Raw genomic sequence first — 20,482 nt, forward strand, 5'->3', positions numbered from 1 at the left:
TTATTCTCTATACCTCTTCTTTTAGATTATCCTATTATCATACACATCACACATCATTTACACATACACATCAAATACTGATGAGTTATAGGATATAAATCATTTTCATGTCCTTACATGTCTGGTGTAACACTGTAAAGTAGAATAATCCTAAATCAACATATTGCTGTGTTCAGTGTTGACACAAAGACAGGTGTTTTCTTAAGTTCACTGTGGACCCTTCACACAAAATGTGTACCAGCCATTCTCCTTTTCTGCACATTTTTTAGCTCATCTCCTGTATATCCTTATTAAGGATACATGCTTTTAACAGTTGTTCTGCATTATATTACACAATGGACCTCTTTTTCTAACACCTGGTAAATAGTTTAAGGAAACTATATGTCAGAATTTTCACATTTTCAACAAGTTTCAGAGACTTGAGACAAACCTTTTTTTTTTTTTTTTTTTTTTTTTTTTTTTTTTTTTTTTTTTTAAAAAAGATAAATTCCCCTTGATAGTTGATATTACACTATGGTCCATTTTCTTTTGGTGGTGTGTTCTTTGAGAAGACTATTTTTTACAAAAACATGGCTCTGTGCACTATGGGACTTAACATCTGAGGTCATCAGTCCCCTAGAACTTAGAACTACTTAAACCTAACTAACCTAAGGACATCACACACATCCATGCCCGAGGCAGGATTCGAACCTGCGACTATAGTGGTCGCACGGCTCCAGACTGTAGCGGCGAGAACCGCTTGGCCACACTGGCCAGCCTATTTTTTACAATTTCCTTTAGTGCACTGGTGCAGCAGTTCATCAGTGGCTAGATGTTCCAATGAGAGAGTGCCGTGCATGATATTATATAGCACAATCAGGGTTCAACACTAGAGACATACAGCCAATGCAAATGGTGTCATTGCTTAGTTACCCTTAAGGTAACTACATGTTACAGAGACATGCCCCTTCTTATAGTCACGTACAGGTCAAAAGACACGTCCACAATGTGTTCTTTGTCTCTGTCCCACATCACATGCTCCGGGCATTGCCTACCATAGTAAGTGGCAATGCTGGGGTAAGCTCCGCATTAGGACAACGTTTCTGCTTCTGACTGTCCCTACACCAATGTGTATGCTCAGAAAACTATACCCTTCACTTCTTAACATAATGTGTGTCATATTTGCTTTATGCCACCCACAGTGAATACTACAGCGGTTAAATAGCTTTACCATACCTAAACTAGAGAATCAATGCAAAATGTTCAACATCCCACGAAATGCATGCTACAGCCAGATGAAAGATGCTTTTGGCTGCAGTGTCACTTGGCACATTGCTCCTTGCCACCGTACATTGCATAACCATCCATCTTTATCGTTCACATTACTATAGTACTTCTAACAATAAAGTATGTCTTAAGGACAGTCAGTGACCAGTTTGCAGATCAAAAATTCTTGTCCATGAAGGCTGTATTAGTTGAGCATAATATTAATGCACCTCGACCTCAGGGCACTTTGGTCCACTTATTGTGAGCCAGCACTTAATCAAGGTTGATAGTATATGCAGAACTGACTTTGAAGCATTGACAGCATGATGTTTCCCTTAGTAGCCACTGTACTTTTTTTCTCTGACATCACTATGTGTTTCCGATATTGGCCAAGAGCAATTATATTGTGGTCGAGTAGTATCTATCAAATACTGACCAAGTTGTAAAACTGGTCTTCGGTGTTTTGAAGTGGCATATTTATAACAATTCTTTTTATATAAAGTGCACAAAAATTGCACATCACTTTAACATTATGTCTTTTAGGAACTTGAAAAAGGAAGATAAAATGTTGAAGTAAGCTGCCTCCACATCTTTACTGAAGTAAAAGATGACTGCCAAAAAGAAAAAGAATTGACAAAATGCAACGCACCTTACCTTTACTGTTCTACTATCATGTTTCTTCAGCTACTCAAAGTGATCAATCTGTCAACAATGCACTGAAAGGTAAATTTTCCTAAATTGTCAGGTTGGTTCAAATGTTTAATATCCCATTCATATGTCTTCAAAGATAATACACAACATTAGACATGCACTAAATCCTCCCATTTCATCACAAATCTACGTGTGCCCATTTCTTCATTCAAGGTTTCTATAGTATGTGTAAAGAGCAAGTTGGGTTTTGCAAAATTTGGTTTACAAGGATGTAAGATTACGGTTTGATGCTTCATCAATGTGGAGATCATTATGCAGCTCCCCTACCCCTTTTACTCATGAATGGGTTTGGTGTAAAGTATGGTGATGGATTGTAATAATTATTTTCCAGATTCTATTTACGATCTCACAGGTACTGCACTGGGTCTACCATCTCATTCAGTTTAAATGATTTCAGTTTTTTTAACACCTCTAATAATGCTATTTATGTAAGTCATTTTTGCACTGACAAGGCAATTTAGTGGGACAACACGCCTGTATTTGCCTTTGTAATATCTGAATCTAGCATTTGGACTTCCAGTTTCCTACTGACAATTTCGTGTCTTTTACTTCACCATTTTAACCCACTTTCATAATATGAGATTTCTTTTCCTGACAGTTGTCCAGATTTGTAGATATATGTTGTAGTAGATGTATTAAAAAGAGTAGTTGATATATTGCCTTCTCTTTGTAAACACGTCATACTATATGGACCAGTGCTCAATGACATTAATACTCAACTGACATTTTCTTTGAGGGAGACTGCAGTCATGAATAGCTTTTTAAAATAAATTTCTGCCATTTAATTGAAAATTACTATTCACTTATTTTATACAATCATTATTTTGACTTTATGACCATTCTCAAGTGCAAGTTGACAGGTAACAAAATGTTCAAACTGAAAAATTACAGGTCATCACTGATATGTCATTTAGGCAGATACTTGTTTCATTTCTGGGACAAACCAGTTCAACAATAATAAAGAAGTCAAAAAACACGCTTTGACAGCTATTACGAGCGAAGAATGAGTGAACTTTGGGAATACGCACATTTTAAAATGATGCGTAATCCATTATCAGTTGTCTTCGTTTTTCTCGAAATAATTAATTTACATAGCCTTTGACTTTTAGAAACATGTATCTGTTCATTTAGGTTGTTTCTATACTAGTTTAGAATTCACCACAACACTTTTCACAATCTATGTACATGCAACTAATGGTGAAAATATCCAGCAATTTTACATTTAACATTTGAAAACAAGAGTCAAGTGGAAGTGAGAATCAAACTGTAGCTTGATGGATATTCAACTAAATATAAAGGTGCAGTGTAGAATTTGTTTTGCATTTCAGCTGACAACAGTAGAATCTACAGAAATTCTGTTGCGTCAGATTCATTCCTATCAGAAGATTAAGCAGAGAAAGTACATTCATCAGAATTCATCAACACAAGCCTAACTGCTACTGGGATGTGTCCTCTGAATTTCCAAAGGCTCTCAGAGAGGGGTGTCTGGGGTTATACAAAATCAAAGAAAAGTGAAACTCAAGAAGCAATTCCACGTAACACTACTGAACTGGGAGCTTTGACCCAAAACATTTTCAAACACCCAGCATAAGTAAGACATGCCCTGAATGCTTAGATCATAGGAAAGTTGCAATTGTCAAAACCATCAGCAAATTGCATTTACTGACAAAAAGTCATTTTTTCCATATGATACAAGCTGCCAAAACATGATCCTAATTTGTCACACGATTTATGAGCAAACCATAACAAATCTTCTGTACATTGGCACACATTCAGCAACTAGGCGGTTATACCTAAAGAGTTGTGCAGAATCAGCAAGCTTTGGCATGCGAGCCCCTTCTCATCAAGAGCAACAGTAAAGCAAACTTGGTAATTTATACATATCTGTCTCGATACAGAAAAACTGGCCTTCACAAAATCATTGCTAGTGCCCCACCATACTAATCTTTATGTAATTCGGTATGGTGTGATTTAGGACCCATACATACAGCCTAAAAAAATATCATCAAAATTGGAGAGGGTGGAATGGGGACTTCACTTAAATTTAGGCCGCTTGACACTGAATGACCAATTTACTAGTAACTTAACAGTGAGGACAAATGGTTCAAATGGCTCTGAGCACTATGGGACTCAACTTCTACAGTCATCAGTCCCCTAGAACTTAGAACTACTTAAACCTAACTAACCTAAGGACATCACACAGATCCATGCCCGAGGCAGGGTTCGAACCTGCGACCGCGGTTCCAGACTGTAGCGCCTTTAACCGCTTGGCCACCCCGGCCGGCCAGTGAGGACAACGAACACAAAATTGTTCCTCTGTTACTTACAAAACTTTTAATATTAAGGGTAAAAGATATGTATTGGACCCTGCCTTTCATTTTTCATAATGGCACAGACAAACATTAAGTTTTGCCACCAGTCAATTTGTTACCACAACCATATTTTCTGCTTGCACATTCACTGGCTTCGCCAACTCACAATCAAATTGTCACCTTCCATCCTAACCTACACCTTTATCTAGCAAATGTAAAATAAGTGTACAAAATCCCAAATGCAGATCCAGGTCGAGTGGACCCACCCTATAGAGGGGATTTAAATTTGTCTTCCTATACCATTTCAACTTAGACAGCCAAGAAAACAATATTGCTTCTATTTACAACAAACCAAAGTAACTTCTAAGATAAACCACCACAACTATCTCATCACACCAGCTGCACTTCTACAAATATTTATTCCTCCCAAACAATTCCTTCTTTCACATGTTCTAATCTGTCTGTATTTAATGCCTGGAATTGGAGGTTTTGATCTTAACAAGTACTCATAACAGTTTTATGGTGTAGCACTTAAGAGAGTTTCCAAAAAATGAAAATGGCTTCCACAACACAACTCTGGCCATTTTCACTATTCGGCACCTATGTTGACAGCCAAACAACTATCGACCTATGAACAACCACGTAATTTATCTACAGTGTCTTAACTCGACAGGAAAACGGTAGAATGGCAGTATTACCACCATAGCCATATGAGAATGTAAATCTTCAAATTGGATGTGAGCAACCATCACTCTTCTTTGCTATAGGTGCAAAACTTACACAACATTTTGTCATAAATACATCTAACTTATACAATAAATAAAACAAAATTAGTTTCCATCACTTATCTGCCCACTCCTGACAAATGACTATCTCACACAGTACATAGAAGTGCAGAAATAAATAGCATATTTTCTTTTGACCATCTTTACTTTCCATACAAAGTAAATAACATTTAGATAAAAACAAGTACACTAGCCTACATGTCTTCCAAACTTCTCCACTTACAAACAAATTCTTCCCTTAATAAAAATAGGCTCACTGTGCTCATTGTAGCTATTGACCAGGATAACATCAATTCACACGTAGAACAAAAAATTTGTCTTCATTTATCACAGCTACCTCATAAGAGAGGACCTAAAATATCCCATATACAGCAACTCACACGCACAACCCTCACGACACATACATAGAGCTATTACATTCCCAAGGAACTTCATGTTTTGTCACAAGAAACTTAATAGCTATCTTATTCATATGTTTAAAGCAAGTACATATTTGATTTTCTTTTTAATCTTCGCTAACTTTTTATGAACTTCCTCATCTATAACACTTTCTTCTGAAGTCTATAAACCTCACACTAGTTTATATTCTCACATAAGACTAGATGAAAAATGTGTGTGGGGCTCACAGAATGCTTCATCCACATTTGCTGAACTTGACATAACAGTTATTCCATTCACACTTGCCAGCACTTTAGCCATGGGTTTTGAAATGCAGCAACACTTGCTTTAGCAAGTAATGAGTGTTGAACACTCATTGTCACCGAAGAATGTCTCAGTCACTGGTTTCTCTGATTCTATGTACTCCAGCATCTACAACACTTTTTTTCTTAAGTTTGTAAGCCTCACTCTAATCTTTAGATGCAAATGGATTTATGGCTCACAGAATGCTTCATACACATTTGCTCCAAAAATCTTCAGACCCTCATCACTCATGAGAAAATGCATGAAGCTGTTAGACGCATCTGAGGAACTTGGGGCTTGAGTTACACTGTTGATACTTGCGAGCGCATTAGCCATAGGTTTAAAAAACCCAACCCTTGGTTTAGTGACAAATAATTGTTGAAAACCTTTGTTACCGAAAGACGTCTGAGTCAATGGTTCAAAGCTTTCTCTGATTCTTTCAATACTATATTGAAATCCTTCCCATACTAGATTTGATGAAAGTGTATGCACATCACTACTTGATATGATATCAATTGTATCGTTTAACATTTCTTGGAAAACCTGTGCCTCCTGAGTTGTCTTTAAAGATGAACCCAGGTGACATAATACTGGATCACTGCGCTCAATCTCAATAGCTGACTGGATAGTCCACAGCCATCGCCGTATCTGTTCAACGTCAACTTTTTTATCCAAATTTACTGGGCCGACTACATCCTTCACTTTCTGCACTATCAAGTTACCAAGTTCTTCCATTCCATTGTTTAAGAAATTTCGGCACAATGACAAATACTCTTCTTGCAGGCTCCCGGACAAAGGAAACTCAAGTTTGTTCGTTGCACTTCGGTACAAATATCCCCCAATCACATTTATTTGCACGCGTAAAATAATATTTAATATTACGGCGCCATATACAATAAGACATACTCGAGCAAAGACTAAAATTTTAAGTTCTTCCCACAACTCAATTTTATTAGCTGGGGAAGTTTTAAGCTTGTTGACAATTCCTTGACTGTCCAGAATGCGATCGACAGAATCATGAAATGATGAAATTAAGGAACTGATTGTCTCAGTACAGGTGCGCTCAGTTTTTTCAAAGTGCTGCCGCTTTTTTGACTGTTCTATTAACTCTCTTGCTTTGGCCTCCTGCAAATTGAGAATACTACGTACACAATAACGGGTTGCTAATACTGCACTGCCAATTACGGCACCTCCAATCAAAAATTTTCGTTTGTGGCGCCACAAGAAGGACAGCACAGATGACATAATGGCAGTTTCCCAGAAGTGGTAATAATTATTCCATGTAATTTACTCTATGCAGACGAAGAAAACAGTGAACATTTTCGGTACGACTTCGTCCGGGAAGCACGCCGTGTCAGAACACCTGAAACAACACGAGCTATCAAAATACACGCAGACGTGGATAAATATCGCACGTACACAATGCTACACATTGATTTCATCCGTTCTATAAACTAGATACACAAACAAGAATTACCACGAAGTATGTCACTTCTCAACAACGTTTCTATTCATGCAACACACCGCCTTCGTAGATATGACTACACACTTTACTAAATTCAAACAACAACCTGTTCAGACAGTTTCACTCACGCAGATACACCACTGTTTCGGGAAGGATAGCACCAATCCAAAGAGAAAGAGATTCACAGAGGGTGCCATGCGTTAAGAAGGGTTTACACTAGCAAGTCGCTTGCAGAAGTTATTGCTAGCCGCTTGCAGCTGTGTTTACACAGCAGCGCAAGAATTAAAGAAGATTCTTCCGCAAGTTCGTTGGCAGGAAACTTGCATCAACAACTTACTGATACTGCTTACATATGCTTTCAGTACCACTACGAGTGTCAGCCGAAATGTAAAATGACAAGTAGGCGGGTGAGATATGCTGCAGCTCTTGTAATTGTATTGCAAAACGTGAGAAAGAAAAAGAGAAGTATTTGGGTTAGAGAGTAGATAATGAGAAGATCGCAAGATGGTGCCTGTAATAACCTTTTGCAAGAACTTAGTATCTAGAGCATGGATACTTTTGAAAACTTTTGCAGAATGTCCTCAAATGATCCTGAGTATTTGTTGATATTAATAGCGCCCGTCATATCAAAACGAGACACTAACTTCGGTACTGCTATTTCAGCAAAGAAACGTTTGCTAGTCACTATGATTTATAGCTACCGGTGAGCTACGAATAAAATAGGCATTTCATTTATTTATGTGAAACATACAACCAAAAAAAGTTTGAATTTTAAATATTTTCTTTGTAGGAGACTCATACAAGTCCCTAATGTACTTGTTTCATATTCTCGTCGGCACGATTTCTCTGATCGTACCCAATGTATGTAGAGCCTTTTTTAACGTCTTGAAAAGGGGAAAATGATTTGAAGGTATGTGAAAACACAACAATGAAGTTAAATTTTTATTGAAATAAACTGCATTTTACAGAATGATATGCTTATAAAAATGTTTTTTTTTCTAATGCTCATAAAATGGAAAGTGACAGTAATTACACATCGTATTTTTCTAGACTCCTAAAACTAGTGGATGCATGTGGCAAGGGAGTTGTGTCTTTAAGTTATGCTACTTTCTATGTACTTCTTTTATAGAGGTGTCAAATATCGACGAGATTTCATTTAATGCGCTCATCTTCTTTGCTCTATCCTTAAAGTTTCGGTTATGCACGTTCCGTATTTTGGGGTAGCTCTCCATAGCTTCAATAAAATTTTCTGCATCCTGCTTCATCCATTCCCGTTTCTCCTCCATTTCTGAAATTTGTTTGCATATAATACGTAAGATGGTTGCATAAAATTAAGTCACCACATTAAGTAAAATGTTAAATATGAGTGTTATGCAGACGACATACTTAATCAGCGCTCCATGAGGTACCACGCCATACTATGAAGGGGCATGGATACATTCATTGAATCTTCAGTATATTGAAGCGACCTCACGCTGCCATTAGCACTCTAGACTTTATTTAATTTATGAAAAAATGAATGAGCTGTTGCATTTTAAACTTCGTGTTTAGAAAAAACTCAAATTTTATAGTTGATTATCACAATTTTTACCACAGTTTGTAATAGATTTTAAAAATTCTAGAGTTTCATACACCTGTATGTATGGTTTGTATCCTGTGCGAAATTAATCGCAGAATCTCTCTTATTTATGAATAAAAGTGTACCTATAGAAACAAATGCAGCCAATAGTAAGTGAAAAAATGATCAAAATTTCACATGTAAAAAATATTATTGTGTTTTTGAACTTCCACTTCTGAGAGTGTGAATCATGAGTCCTTCCTGGTCATGCTGACAAGATTCTATGAATTTATTTGTTCAAGTATAGACAGTGGAAATTAAAATGTCCTGTGGTGCCTGTTCTGCTCCAACAAGTCAGCCCGTTTGACGTCGGATCACCCCCCCCCCCCCCCCCCAAAGGTTTTTGTTAGTGAAGAGAATTGCTCGTTCATTGTATCAAGAAAAAGGTATCTCACGATTAGTTATTACATTATTGTTAGTTAAATGTAAGTTATAAATCGTATTGTGATACATATTGTCTTCTTAGTTCCACCTGATCATATTTGTAATAATATATTTCTGCAAATATAATTACTTTATTCCATTCTTTTCATAGATGAACACGAGTTCTTCGCATAGAGGTTGTTTGAACTCTGCTGATGTGTTCTGCTATATTTGTGGAGAACACATTCTGCAAGAACGAAAGATCATCACTGATTTTGTGAAACAGGCCTATACTTTACAACTGTGGACATATGGCAAACAAAGATGTTTGAACTTATGGAGTGACAATGATGCGGCAAGAGCCAAAAAACCACCATAATGTTTGTTATTTTTCCATTGTCTTCTAAAAACTCTCCTTAACTCTTGGCATCTAGACTAAATGAGAAGAAATGTCTACAACCAGGAACTAAAATCACACCTTACTGGACAAGAGAAGAATATCTACTTCCATTCTTCAGTCAAGATGATGCACTTTTTTACTGCAGTGACAACACTGGTTTACAACTAAAAGTGGGACTACCAAAATATCAACATCAAGACTGGGGGCTTTTTATCGATTGCTCAACCAGACACCTATAATGTGTGTTGCTGTATAATGGTAGCTGCTATGCATCCATTCCAATTGACCACTCGACAAAACTTCATGAGGAATATGAAAATACCCAGATGATTCTCCAGAAACTTCGTTATAGTTCCACCAATATCTGTGTTGATTTAAAAATGGTTAACTTCTTGCGTGGACAGCAAAGCACGATCACTGGAAAAGTCTCATGGCCATCAAGAGATAGCTTTACGGTAGGAGCAGCTAATATCCTAAGAGAACCATTAGTTGACAGGGACAAAATCATTCTTCAACCACTTCACATCAAAATTGGTCTAATGAAGCAATATGTGAAAGCATTGGACAAAAATAGTAACTGTTTCAATTATATATGCAAATCATCCCCTAGAGTCAGTAAAGAAAAATTAAAAGCTGGTATATTTGATTGTTCCCAAATTCGGAAGCTTATACATGATTAGGAATTCATTAAAGTTATGAATTGCATTGAAGCATCTGCCTTTAGCAGTTTTTTCTCTTGTCGAGAATTTCTTGGGTAACCACAAAGCACGTAATTATGTGGAACTGGTGCAAAACATGCTCAGAAACTTCAAAAGCTTGGGGTCTAATATGAGCATTAAGATCAACTATCTCCACAGTCATCTTGATAGATTTCTGGACAATATTGGTGACTATGGTGAGGAGCCAGGTGAAACATTCCATCAAGATTTTCAAGTGATGGAAGAATGATATCAAGGTAGATGGGACAAGCACATGAGCGCAGACTACCGCTGGAATATTCAGCACAACAGTCCTGACGATCAATACAAGAGAAAAATCACACAAGCAGAATTTTTGCATATGCTAATTGTAATGTTTTTAAAAGATTGTTTTTTCCTTTCTTCTTCTATTACATGCTGAATCAACAATGAAACTGCATTTCTGTGATCCTTTTCATATGCTTCTCTCATTTTCATTTGGCTATGTACATATGTATCTCAGTTAATATTTTGAATTTTTAATTGTTTGTTTATCTACATATCCCCCCATGAACCATCGACGTTGCTGTTGGTGGGGAGGCTTGCGTGCCTCAGTGATACAGATAGCCGTATCGTAGGTGCAACCACAACAGAGGGGTATCTGTTGAGAGGCCAGACAAACGTGTGGTTCCTGAAGAGGGGCAGCAGCCTTTTCAGTAGCTGCAGGGGCAACTGTCTGGATGATTGACTGATCTGGCCTTGTAACACTAACCAAAAAGGCCTTGCTGTGCTGGTACTGTGAACGGCTGAAAGCAAGGGAAACTACAGCCGTAATTTTTCCCGAGGGCATGCAGTTTTACTGTATGGTTAAATGATGATGGCGTCCTCTTGGGTAAAATATTCCGGAGGTAAAATAGTCCCCCATTCGGATCTCCGGGCGGGGACTACTCAAGAGGACGTCGTTATCAGGAGAAAGAAAACTCGCGTTCTATGGCTCGGAGCATGGAATGTCAGATCCTTTAATCGGGCAGGTAGGTTAGAAAATTTAAAAAGGGAAATGGATAGGTTAAAGTTAGATATAGTGGGAATTAGTGAAGTCGATGGCAGGAGGAACAAGAATTTTGGTCAGGCAAAAAAAGGGTTAAAAATACAAAATCAAATAGGGGTAATGCAGGAGAAGGTTTAATAATGAATAAAAAAATAGGAGTGCGGGTAAGCTACTACTAACAGCATAGTGAACGCGTTATTGTAGCGAAGACAGACACAAAGCCCATGCCTACTACAGTAGTACAAGTTTATATGCCAACTAGCTCTGCAGATGATGATGAAATTGAAGAAATGTATGATGAAATAAAAGAAATTATTCAGATAGTGAAGGGAGACGAAAATTTAATAGTCATGGGTGACTGGAATTTGGTAGTAGGGAAAGGGAGAGATAGAAACGTAGTAGGTGAATATGGATTGGGGGGAAGACATTAAAGAGGAAGCCGTCTGTTAGAATTTTGCACAGAGCACAACTTAATCATAGCCAACACTTGGTTCAAGAATCATAAAAGAAGGTTGTATACATGGAAGAAGCCTGGAGATACTGACAGGTTTCAGATAGATTATATAATAGTAAGACAGAGATTTAGGAACCAGGTTTTAAACGGTAGGACGTTTCCAGGGGCAGATGTGGACTGTAGATTAAAACTGAAGAAATTGCAAAAAGGTGGGAATTTAAGGAGATGGTGCCTGGATAAACTGACTAAACCAGAGGTTGTAGAGAGTTTCAGGGAGAGCATAAGGGAACAATGACAGGAATGGGGCAAAGAAATACAGTAGAAGAAGAATGGGTAGCTCTGAGGGATGAAGTAGTGAAGGGAGCAGAGGATAAAGTAGGTAAAAATACGAGAGCTGCTAGAAATCCTTGGATAACATAAGAAATATTTAACTTAATTGATGAAAGAAGAAAATATAAAAATGCAGTAAATGAAGCGGGCAAAAAGGAATACAAACGTCTCAAAAATGAGATCGACAGGACGTGCAAAATGGCTAATCAGGGATGGCTAGAGGACAAATGTAAGAATGTAGAGGCTTGTCTCACCAGGGGTAAGATAGATACTGCCTACAGGAAAATTAGAGAGACCTTTGGAGAAAAGAGAACCACTTGTATGAATATCAAGAGCTCAGAAGGAAACCCAGTTCTAAGCAACGAAGGGAAAGCAGAAAAGGTGGAAGGAGTATATAGAGGGTCTATACAAGGGCGGTGTACTTGAGGACAATATTATGGAAATGGAAGAGGATGAAGATGAAATGGGAGATATGATACTGCGTGAAGAGTTTGACAAAGCACTGTAAGACCTGAGTAGAAACAAGGCCCTGGGAGTAGACAACATTCCATTAGAACTACTAACAGCCTTGGGAGACCCTGTCCTGACAAGACTACAATCTGGTGAGCAAGATGTATGAGACAGGCGAAGTACCCTCAGACTTCAAGAAGAATATAATAATTCAAATCCCAAAGAAAGCAGGTGTTGACAGATGTGAAAATTACCAAACTATCAGTTTAATAAGACACAGCTGCAAAATACTAACGCGAATTCTTTGCAGACGAATGAAAAACTAGTAGAAGCCGACCTCAGTGAAGATCAGTTTGGATTTCGTAGAAATATTGGAACATGTGAGGCAATACTGACCCTACGACTTGTCTTAGAAGCTAGATTAAGGAAAGGCAAACCTACGTTTCTAGCATTTGTAGACTTAGAGAAAGCTTTTGACAATGTAGACTGGAATACTCTCTTTCAAATTCTGAAGGTGGCAGGGGTAAAATACAGGGAGCGAAAGGCTATTTACAATTTGTACAGAAACCAGATGGCAGTTATAAGAACCGAGCGAGGTGGCGCAGTGGTTAGACACTGGACTCGCATTCGGGAGGACGACGGTTCAATCCCGCGTCCGGCCATCCTGATTTAGGTTTTCCGTGATTTCCCTAAATCACTCCAGGTAAATGCCGGGATGGTTCCTCTGAAAGGGCACGGCCGACTTCCTTCCCCATCCTTCCCTAATCCGATGAGACCGATGACCTCGCTGTCTGGTCTGCTTCCCCAAAACAACCAACCAACCAACCAGCAGTTATAAGAGACGAGGGGCATGAAAGGGAAGCAGTGGTTGGGAAGTGAGTGAGACAGGGTTCTAGCCTCTCCCCGATGTTATTCAATTTGTACATTGAGCAAGCACTGAAGAAAACAAAAGAAAAATTCGGAGTAGGTATTAAAATGCATGGAGAAGAAATAAAAACTTTGAGGTTTGCCAATGACATTGTAACTTGGAAGAGCAGTTGAATGGAATGGATAGTGTCTTGAAAGGAGGATATAAGATGATCAACAGAAGCAAAGCGAGGATAATGGAATGTAGTCGAATTAAGTCGGGTGATGCTGAGGGAATTGGATTAGGAAATGAGACACTTAAACGTAGTAAAGGAGTTTTGCTATTTGGGGAGAAAAATAACTGATGATGGTTGAAGTAGAGAGGATATAAAATGTAGACTGGCAATGGCAAGGAAAACGTTTCTGAAGAAGAGGAATTTGTTAACATGCAATATAGATTTAATTGTCAGGAAATCGCTTCTGAAAGTATTTGTATGGAGTGTAACCAGGTATGGAAGTGAAACGTGGACAATAAATAGTTTGGACAAGAAGAGAATAGAAGGTTTCGAAATGTGGTGCTACAGAAGAATGCTGAAGATTAGATGGGTAGATCACTTAACTAATGAGGAGGTATTGAATAGGATTGGGGAGAAGAGAAATTGGTGGCACAACTTGACTAGAAGAAGGGATTGGTTGGTAGGACATGTTTTGAGGCATCAAGGGATCACCAATTTAGTATTGGAGGGCAGCGTGGAGGGTAAAAATCGTAGAGGGAGACCAAGAGATCAATACACTAAGCAGATTCAGAAGGATGTAGGTTGCAGTAGTTACTGGGAGATGATGAAGCTTGCACAGGATAGGGTAGCATGGAGAGCTGCATCAAACCTGTCTCAGGACTGAAGACCACAACAACAATACATCTATATATTGTACATTACCACAATAAATAGAGCCAATCTAGCAAAAAGAGTGATTATTCGAATTCAGGGCCATAAATCTATCCTAAATTCACCATCAATTAATTGGCAACAAAATAACTGTTGACCAGTGTCATACCACATGCCATAAGATGTTCCAATAATTTTGTGAAGGAAAAGCCTAACAGAGGCTTGCATCATACTTTATAACACTTCTGAAACATCAGGAGCATATGATCATAAGATTTTTGTGTGTCTGAAAACTTAGTTGCTGGATGACAGGTATGACGAATTACATCTTTTGGATGATTTAGTTTTTGGCAGTTTTACTAGGCCTTAATCTCCAGGAGGAGACTGAGTGGAATTAGAACACCTGCAATATTAGTTCAATTTATTACAACATATGTATGAAGATTTTCTTAACTTTCTATATTGATTCATCACACACATTCATACGAGTAATAGAATTTATCACAAGTGACTGCTTTGTGCAAGTCTGATGTAAATGCAAATGACTATGTTAATACAATATCATACATACAATAAGTGTTATTTGTTACACCTTGATTGCTGCATTACATTTGATACTTTTACATTATCAGATTTCACTTTATTTGGTGAGGAATTCATTTACAAGGTAGATTCTGTGATCCATCAGAAATGATTTAAGCTTTTTTTTTTGAACATGCTTTCTTCCTTTAATAATTTGATGATATTATTAAGGTGATTATATAATTGCATACCTCTTTGAAGAACACTTTTCTGATAGGTTGAAGTGGCATAGGAGACATGGATGTTATTGACATTCTTGTTCCATGATTTTGCACAGAGCTGTTTTACTGAAATGCTTTGGTGGTTCCTAAATATTCTCGTAAAGACTAGAATTTCAAATATGTATAGGCATGGAATGTTCAGTATCTTTAATGTTTGGAAAAGAGGGCGATACAAGTCTTGTTTCCTCATGTTGCATGTGATTCTGATAGCCCGTTTTTGGGCTTTGAATATGGATTGAAAACAAGATGCATTCCCCAGAACATTATTCCATATTTGATTGCTGACTGTAAATGTGCATGACGTACCTGTATTGCTTTTTCTCTATTAGAGCATGTGTTAATTATCTATAGCATATAACATTAATGACAGTTTAGCTGTAAGAACTTTAATATGTGTGTTCCATTTTAGGTCGCTCTCTACAGAATAAAGCTTGTTTCATCCAAAACATTTGAAACTTTTGTTATTTATTTTCAGTGAGTGGCCATTTTGTTGCTTATGGTCTGATATATGAAAGTTCATGGCTACCAGTTTTGTGTGTTTGGGGTAAGTTTATTTCTTTCAAACCTTTGTGTTAGCCCCAGAAATGATGTGTCTGTAGATTTCTGAAGGTCTTTTTGGTTTAATCCTGTAATGAAAATACTGGTGGCACCAGGAAATAAAGTTTTCCGTTTAGCATGTACAGTTTCATTCAGGTCATCTATGAACGAAAGATAGAGGATTGGATCTAACGTCAACCTTTGGGGCACACCATATTCCATTGTAGCTTTTTCTGATGCATATGATGTTGTTCTTATGTTTCCAGTGATTTTATCCTGTTTAAGAAAACTTCTTGTTGTCAGTAAGATCTGACATAACCCACTCTTTTGAAATACCTCTAATTCCCTTTCTTTCCACCTTAGAATAATGTGGTCTTTAATATCAAATGCTTTGGACAGATCCAAGAAGATTCAAGTAGCCTTTGCTTTTCATTATAGCGTTTAGGAGAGCATGCAGGAATTCACAGACTGCTGTGGTTGTGAATCTTGATTGCCTGAAACCATGCTGATGATTTGACAGCAGAAAGTTTTTGTTAATAAACTCTAGCAATCCACTGTAAAAGAGCTTCTCAAAGATCTTTGATAAGCCGCTAACCAGAGCTACATGCCTGTAATTGTCTGTGGCTCTCTTTTTGTACAAGGGTGGTTGCCTTCACAACCTTAAAGAGATTTGGAAATGTACCAGTGGAAAAAGCGTGATTAATAATCTGCTTCAGTGGTTCTACAATATAATATCCCGTTTGGCTCATAACAGTCCAGAATATCATCAAAATCACATGAAGGTTTCTTCAGTGACCTAATTGCTGCTATGAGCTCATTGTGTGTGACCTGTGATTATTTGCAACTGCCTCTGAATATTAAAATGGTTCAAATGGCTCTGAGCACTATGGGACTCAACTGCTGTGGTCGTAAGTCCCCTAGAACTTAGAACTACTTAAACCTAACTAACCTAAGGACATCACACACATCCATGCCCGAGGCAGGATTCGAACCTGCGACCGTAGCGGTCGTGCGGTTCCAGACTGTAGCACCTTTAACCGCTCGGCCACTCTGGCCGGCCTGAATATTAAAGAATCACTTTATGCAGACAGATTTACAGGGCCCTTTACATGAAGAATAATCGACCATGATAACATAAATGCTACCTAAAACATTTAGTACAGTGGTGGCCTATCTAAGGCAATGCTGTCCTCTTAATCATTGACAGAAATAGGCTGAGTGTTGTTCTGCTCACCTGTAAGTAGACCATAAATTGCAGCAATGTAACGAAGTTGCAGCAGGCGTGGCCACACCGGCGTGTCTCATTCATCAGTGCACCATGCAGGGACTATACTTTTCTGTGGTTTGTTTGTGAGGTGCCAAACATCCTTTGGCACCCCACTCTTAGGACAACATTCTACCCCCCCCCCCCCCCCCCCCGACCTCCTCACCATCTTTATGTATGGAGGATGCATATGACAATGGCAGGGGGAGGACTGAATGTGGATGTGAATGCAGATGAGGAAACAGGGACTGTAACTGCAGCTAACAGTAGCTCTCTACCCACATCCCAGTATCCACCCCGTAAGTGATTGGGAACACTGGCCGAAAAACCAGCCATATGGTGCATGCAAACATCCAGAGATGCAGGATCTGTTGTCGGTTAAACGGCAAAGTGATCTAGGGTGGTTTGATGACCTTCTGGGACAGTGTTCTCAAGGACATCAGCTCTCACTGTGGTACGGATACGATGTCAATGACATCAACAGCAGTAACACTGGCAGAGTGTCGACCTCCGTGGGTACCACAGTGGATGGTGCCAGCAACAACTGGCAGAGAGACAGAAACGACAGCTGGTGCGAGCCTCAGCAACATGCTGGTTCTGTGGACAAACGTTCTGCACCAAAATCATTACATACTCAGAAGGATGCTGCACCAGGTTTTGGTTGGGGCACTGCAGTTCAGCAGAACCTTGGATGATGTAAGAATGTTTGATAGCTTCAGTAATGACTCCGTGCTCCCAGCGCTGTTGTGTTCATAAACTTTGCAGAAGACTTCATCTTGTGGCTGAAACTTTGACCTGAGGGAACGAATTTTTTCTGCCACACGCTCAGGAGATGCAACAGGGCACAGTGTCTACAACCATGTTACAATTTTACCAGTGACTTCCTGTCACATGGTAAGGAGTGGTAAAGAGGACAAAAATTTTCAATGCCTGCTCCCATGTGTGGGACAAACATTTCTCCATGTGACTTTCGAATATTCAAACAAATCGTTCAGCTTCACTGTTAGAGTGAGATTGAAAAGATAGTTGTCACATGTTGTATGCCATTGGCAGCACAAAATTGCTGGGAATCTGATGATGTGAATTGTGGTCCTTTGTCTGAGACAATAACCTCAGGAAAGTCTCCAAGACAAGAAATAGAAGACAAAGCCGACACTGCAGTTTGACTGTGTGTGTGTGTGTGTGTGTGTGTGTGTGTGTGTGTGTGTGTCGTCCGGTCGCCGCCAGAGAGGTCTAAAACCGAACAAAGTCTTAATTACACATCATGTTACTAGTCACTGACCATGGACCAGATGTCAGCCGCCTCTGATTTTGTGACCCCAAACATAGCATCAAGTGGTGGCATCAAGTGGTGGCATTCTGTTGATCTAGATATTCCAGATACACACACACACTCTCTCTCTCTCTCTCTCTCTCTCTCTCTCTCTCTCTCTCTCTCTCTCCCCGCCTCCCAACCACCCCTTAGAATACAGTTTTCCAATTGGCTAATGCTGGGAACAAAGCAAGATCCGACGCAATTTCGATCAAAAATAGAGGGAAATAGTCCATTTGCACTAACCCATCAAATTAATTCACAGAAATCAAATCAAACACTCACCAACGCCTTACAATGATACTTCTTTGTAATAATAACATTTTCAATGTGTGCAGATCACACACAAACATTTTAAAAATCAAGTAATCAAATTTCCATCACAAATAGATTGTAGTGCCAAATATATCTGAGGTCTTCTATGCACTGACCTTTGACAACACAAACATCCTCCACCTAAACGTTTCCACTAAACATATCTGGTGAAAAAATCGTACTAAACTCACACACACACACACACACACACACACACACACACACACACACACACACACACTTGTGAACACTGCAGCTACGCCGCCGGCTGTGACACTGTGTAGTCGCTCGGGCGCCAATCAGGAGGAACCCGCACGCACATTGGCAGCTGCACGCCCTTTCCCGGCATCCAAACTGACAGAGGTCGGAGGTCAACCTATCAATTTACATGGGAGTAATAATAGTCCAGTGCAAACACCCATTGTATTGAATCTTCTCACGCAGCACACGTGGCCATTTCCAATATCTGTCGCCGCTCGCCTGGTATACTGGTTACTTCATTAGATCCTGTGGCCACGAACAAGAGTCGACTAGCCGGTAGCCTGAATCCTTTCTTTGTACCCATCGGTCGCACCAGGTTAAGCAGACACTTCTGGTCGGTCCCTGGCTGCAGACATTCTGAGAGAAGCAGGTACAGCTTGGATGTGTTCAGTAGCTCAAACCAATTCAACTCCAACAAACACCCCTCCCCCCATTTCAGGTTAAAAAACCCGCTTTACCCATTCTGAAACAGACATGTTTTTGAACATAAACTTTAATTTCTCACTTTTATATGAGTTATTTCCAAGACAGAAGAAATCAGGGTATACACGTGTTTTCGCATCACTGAAGTATTGTTACTTCTTGTGAAAATCCTGTAATAATATGGCATAGGCTATATTTCCTCTAAGTATTCTCTCATCAGATAAAAGAAATGTTCTAATCAGCTTAACGTATGTTACTTCCTGCATAACAGGACTAGAATATTAAACTTATTTTTTGCTCTACTGCATACTCTGTCACAGAATGCTTCCTCACTTTTGAAACCTCTTGAAGTAACGAAATTCTTTGTCACATACGAAGTCTCTTAAGGTAGCAGCACAGATATATTGTAAATATCAGGTTTATACTACGTATCACATTCTAAATTCGGTAGTATAGCTGATGTTATTACGATGGTCAACTCTCACTGTGAAGATTGGAGATTGAAATTGATTGATTAAAAGATTTCTCCACAAAGAAAAACCGTCTGATTACCGCTCCAACTCCCGAATCATATCCGTGGTACTCTAGCCCTCGCTTCCACCTGCTGACAGAACGTCATTTATTAATGAAACTAATCATGAATCACTTTGCATGGTGATTAACTTTGTTCCAGCTGTCGGCTTACGCTCGCCAGGTGTCTCCAATGGGAATCCCTGGAGGGAAGACGTTCTTTTCGAGGAACACTAATGAGAACCAACTTCTGAAGCTGACCGCATAAAGACTCTACCGTCACCAACATACACTGTGTGATCAAAAGTATCCGGACACCGCCAAAAACATACGTTTTTCATATTCAGTGCATTATGCTGCCACCTACTGCCAGTTACTCCATATCAGCGACCTCAGTAGTCATTATACATCGCGAGACAGCAGAATGGGGACCTTCCGCAGACCTCACGAACTTCGAACGTGTTCAGGTGATTTGGTGTCGATTCTGTCATACGTCTGTACGCGAGATTTCCACACTCCTAAACACTCCTAGGTCCACTGTTTCCGATGTGATAGTCAAGGTACACGTACAGCACAAAAGGGTACAGGCCGACCTCGTCTTTTTTTTTTTGTTTTGGTTTTAGGGCGCAAAACTGCTATGGTCATTAGCGCCCGGTCCGTGACTTAGGAAACAGTAAAAACCGAAAATGGAAACCAGCAGCAATGGGAAGGAAAGTCATAAAATTGGAGAAACTGAAAGCAGAAGGAAGGCTTAAAAATCCACTACAGAAAGGGGTTGGTTGTCC

General features: G+C 39.1%; 1 protein-coding gene across 1 annotated transcript; it reads right to left on the reverse strand.

Annotated features, from left to right (window-relative positions):
- Positions 1 to 5,179: 5,179 nt before the first annotated feature.
- On the reverse strand, positions 5,180 to 7,259 carry LOC124555275 (peroxisomal biogenesis factor 3). Its single transcript, XM_047129144.1, has 2 exons — positions 7,212 to 7,259; positions 5,180 to 7,097 (listed from the first exon to the last, which is right to left on the reverse strand). Exon 2 carries the CDS (start codon positions 6,977 to 6,979, stop codon positions 5,924 to 5,926), a length of 1,056 nt encoding a protein of 351 aa, XP_046985100.1. The 5' UTR covers positions 6,980 to 7,097; positions 7,212 to 7,259; the 3' UTR covers positions 5,180 to 5,923.
- Between the last annotated feature and the right edge of the window lie 13,223 nt (positions 7,260 to 20,482).

Source organism: Schistocerca americana, chromosome X (assembly GCF_021461395.2).
Source record: "Schistocerca americana isolate TAMUIC-IGC-003095 chromosome X, iqSchAmer2.1, whole genome shotgun sequence".
NCBI classification, from domain to species: domain Eukaryota; kingdom Metazoa; phylum Arthropoda; class Insecta; order Orthoptera; family Acrididae; genus Schistocerca; species Schistocerca americana.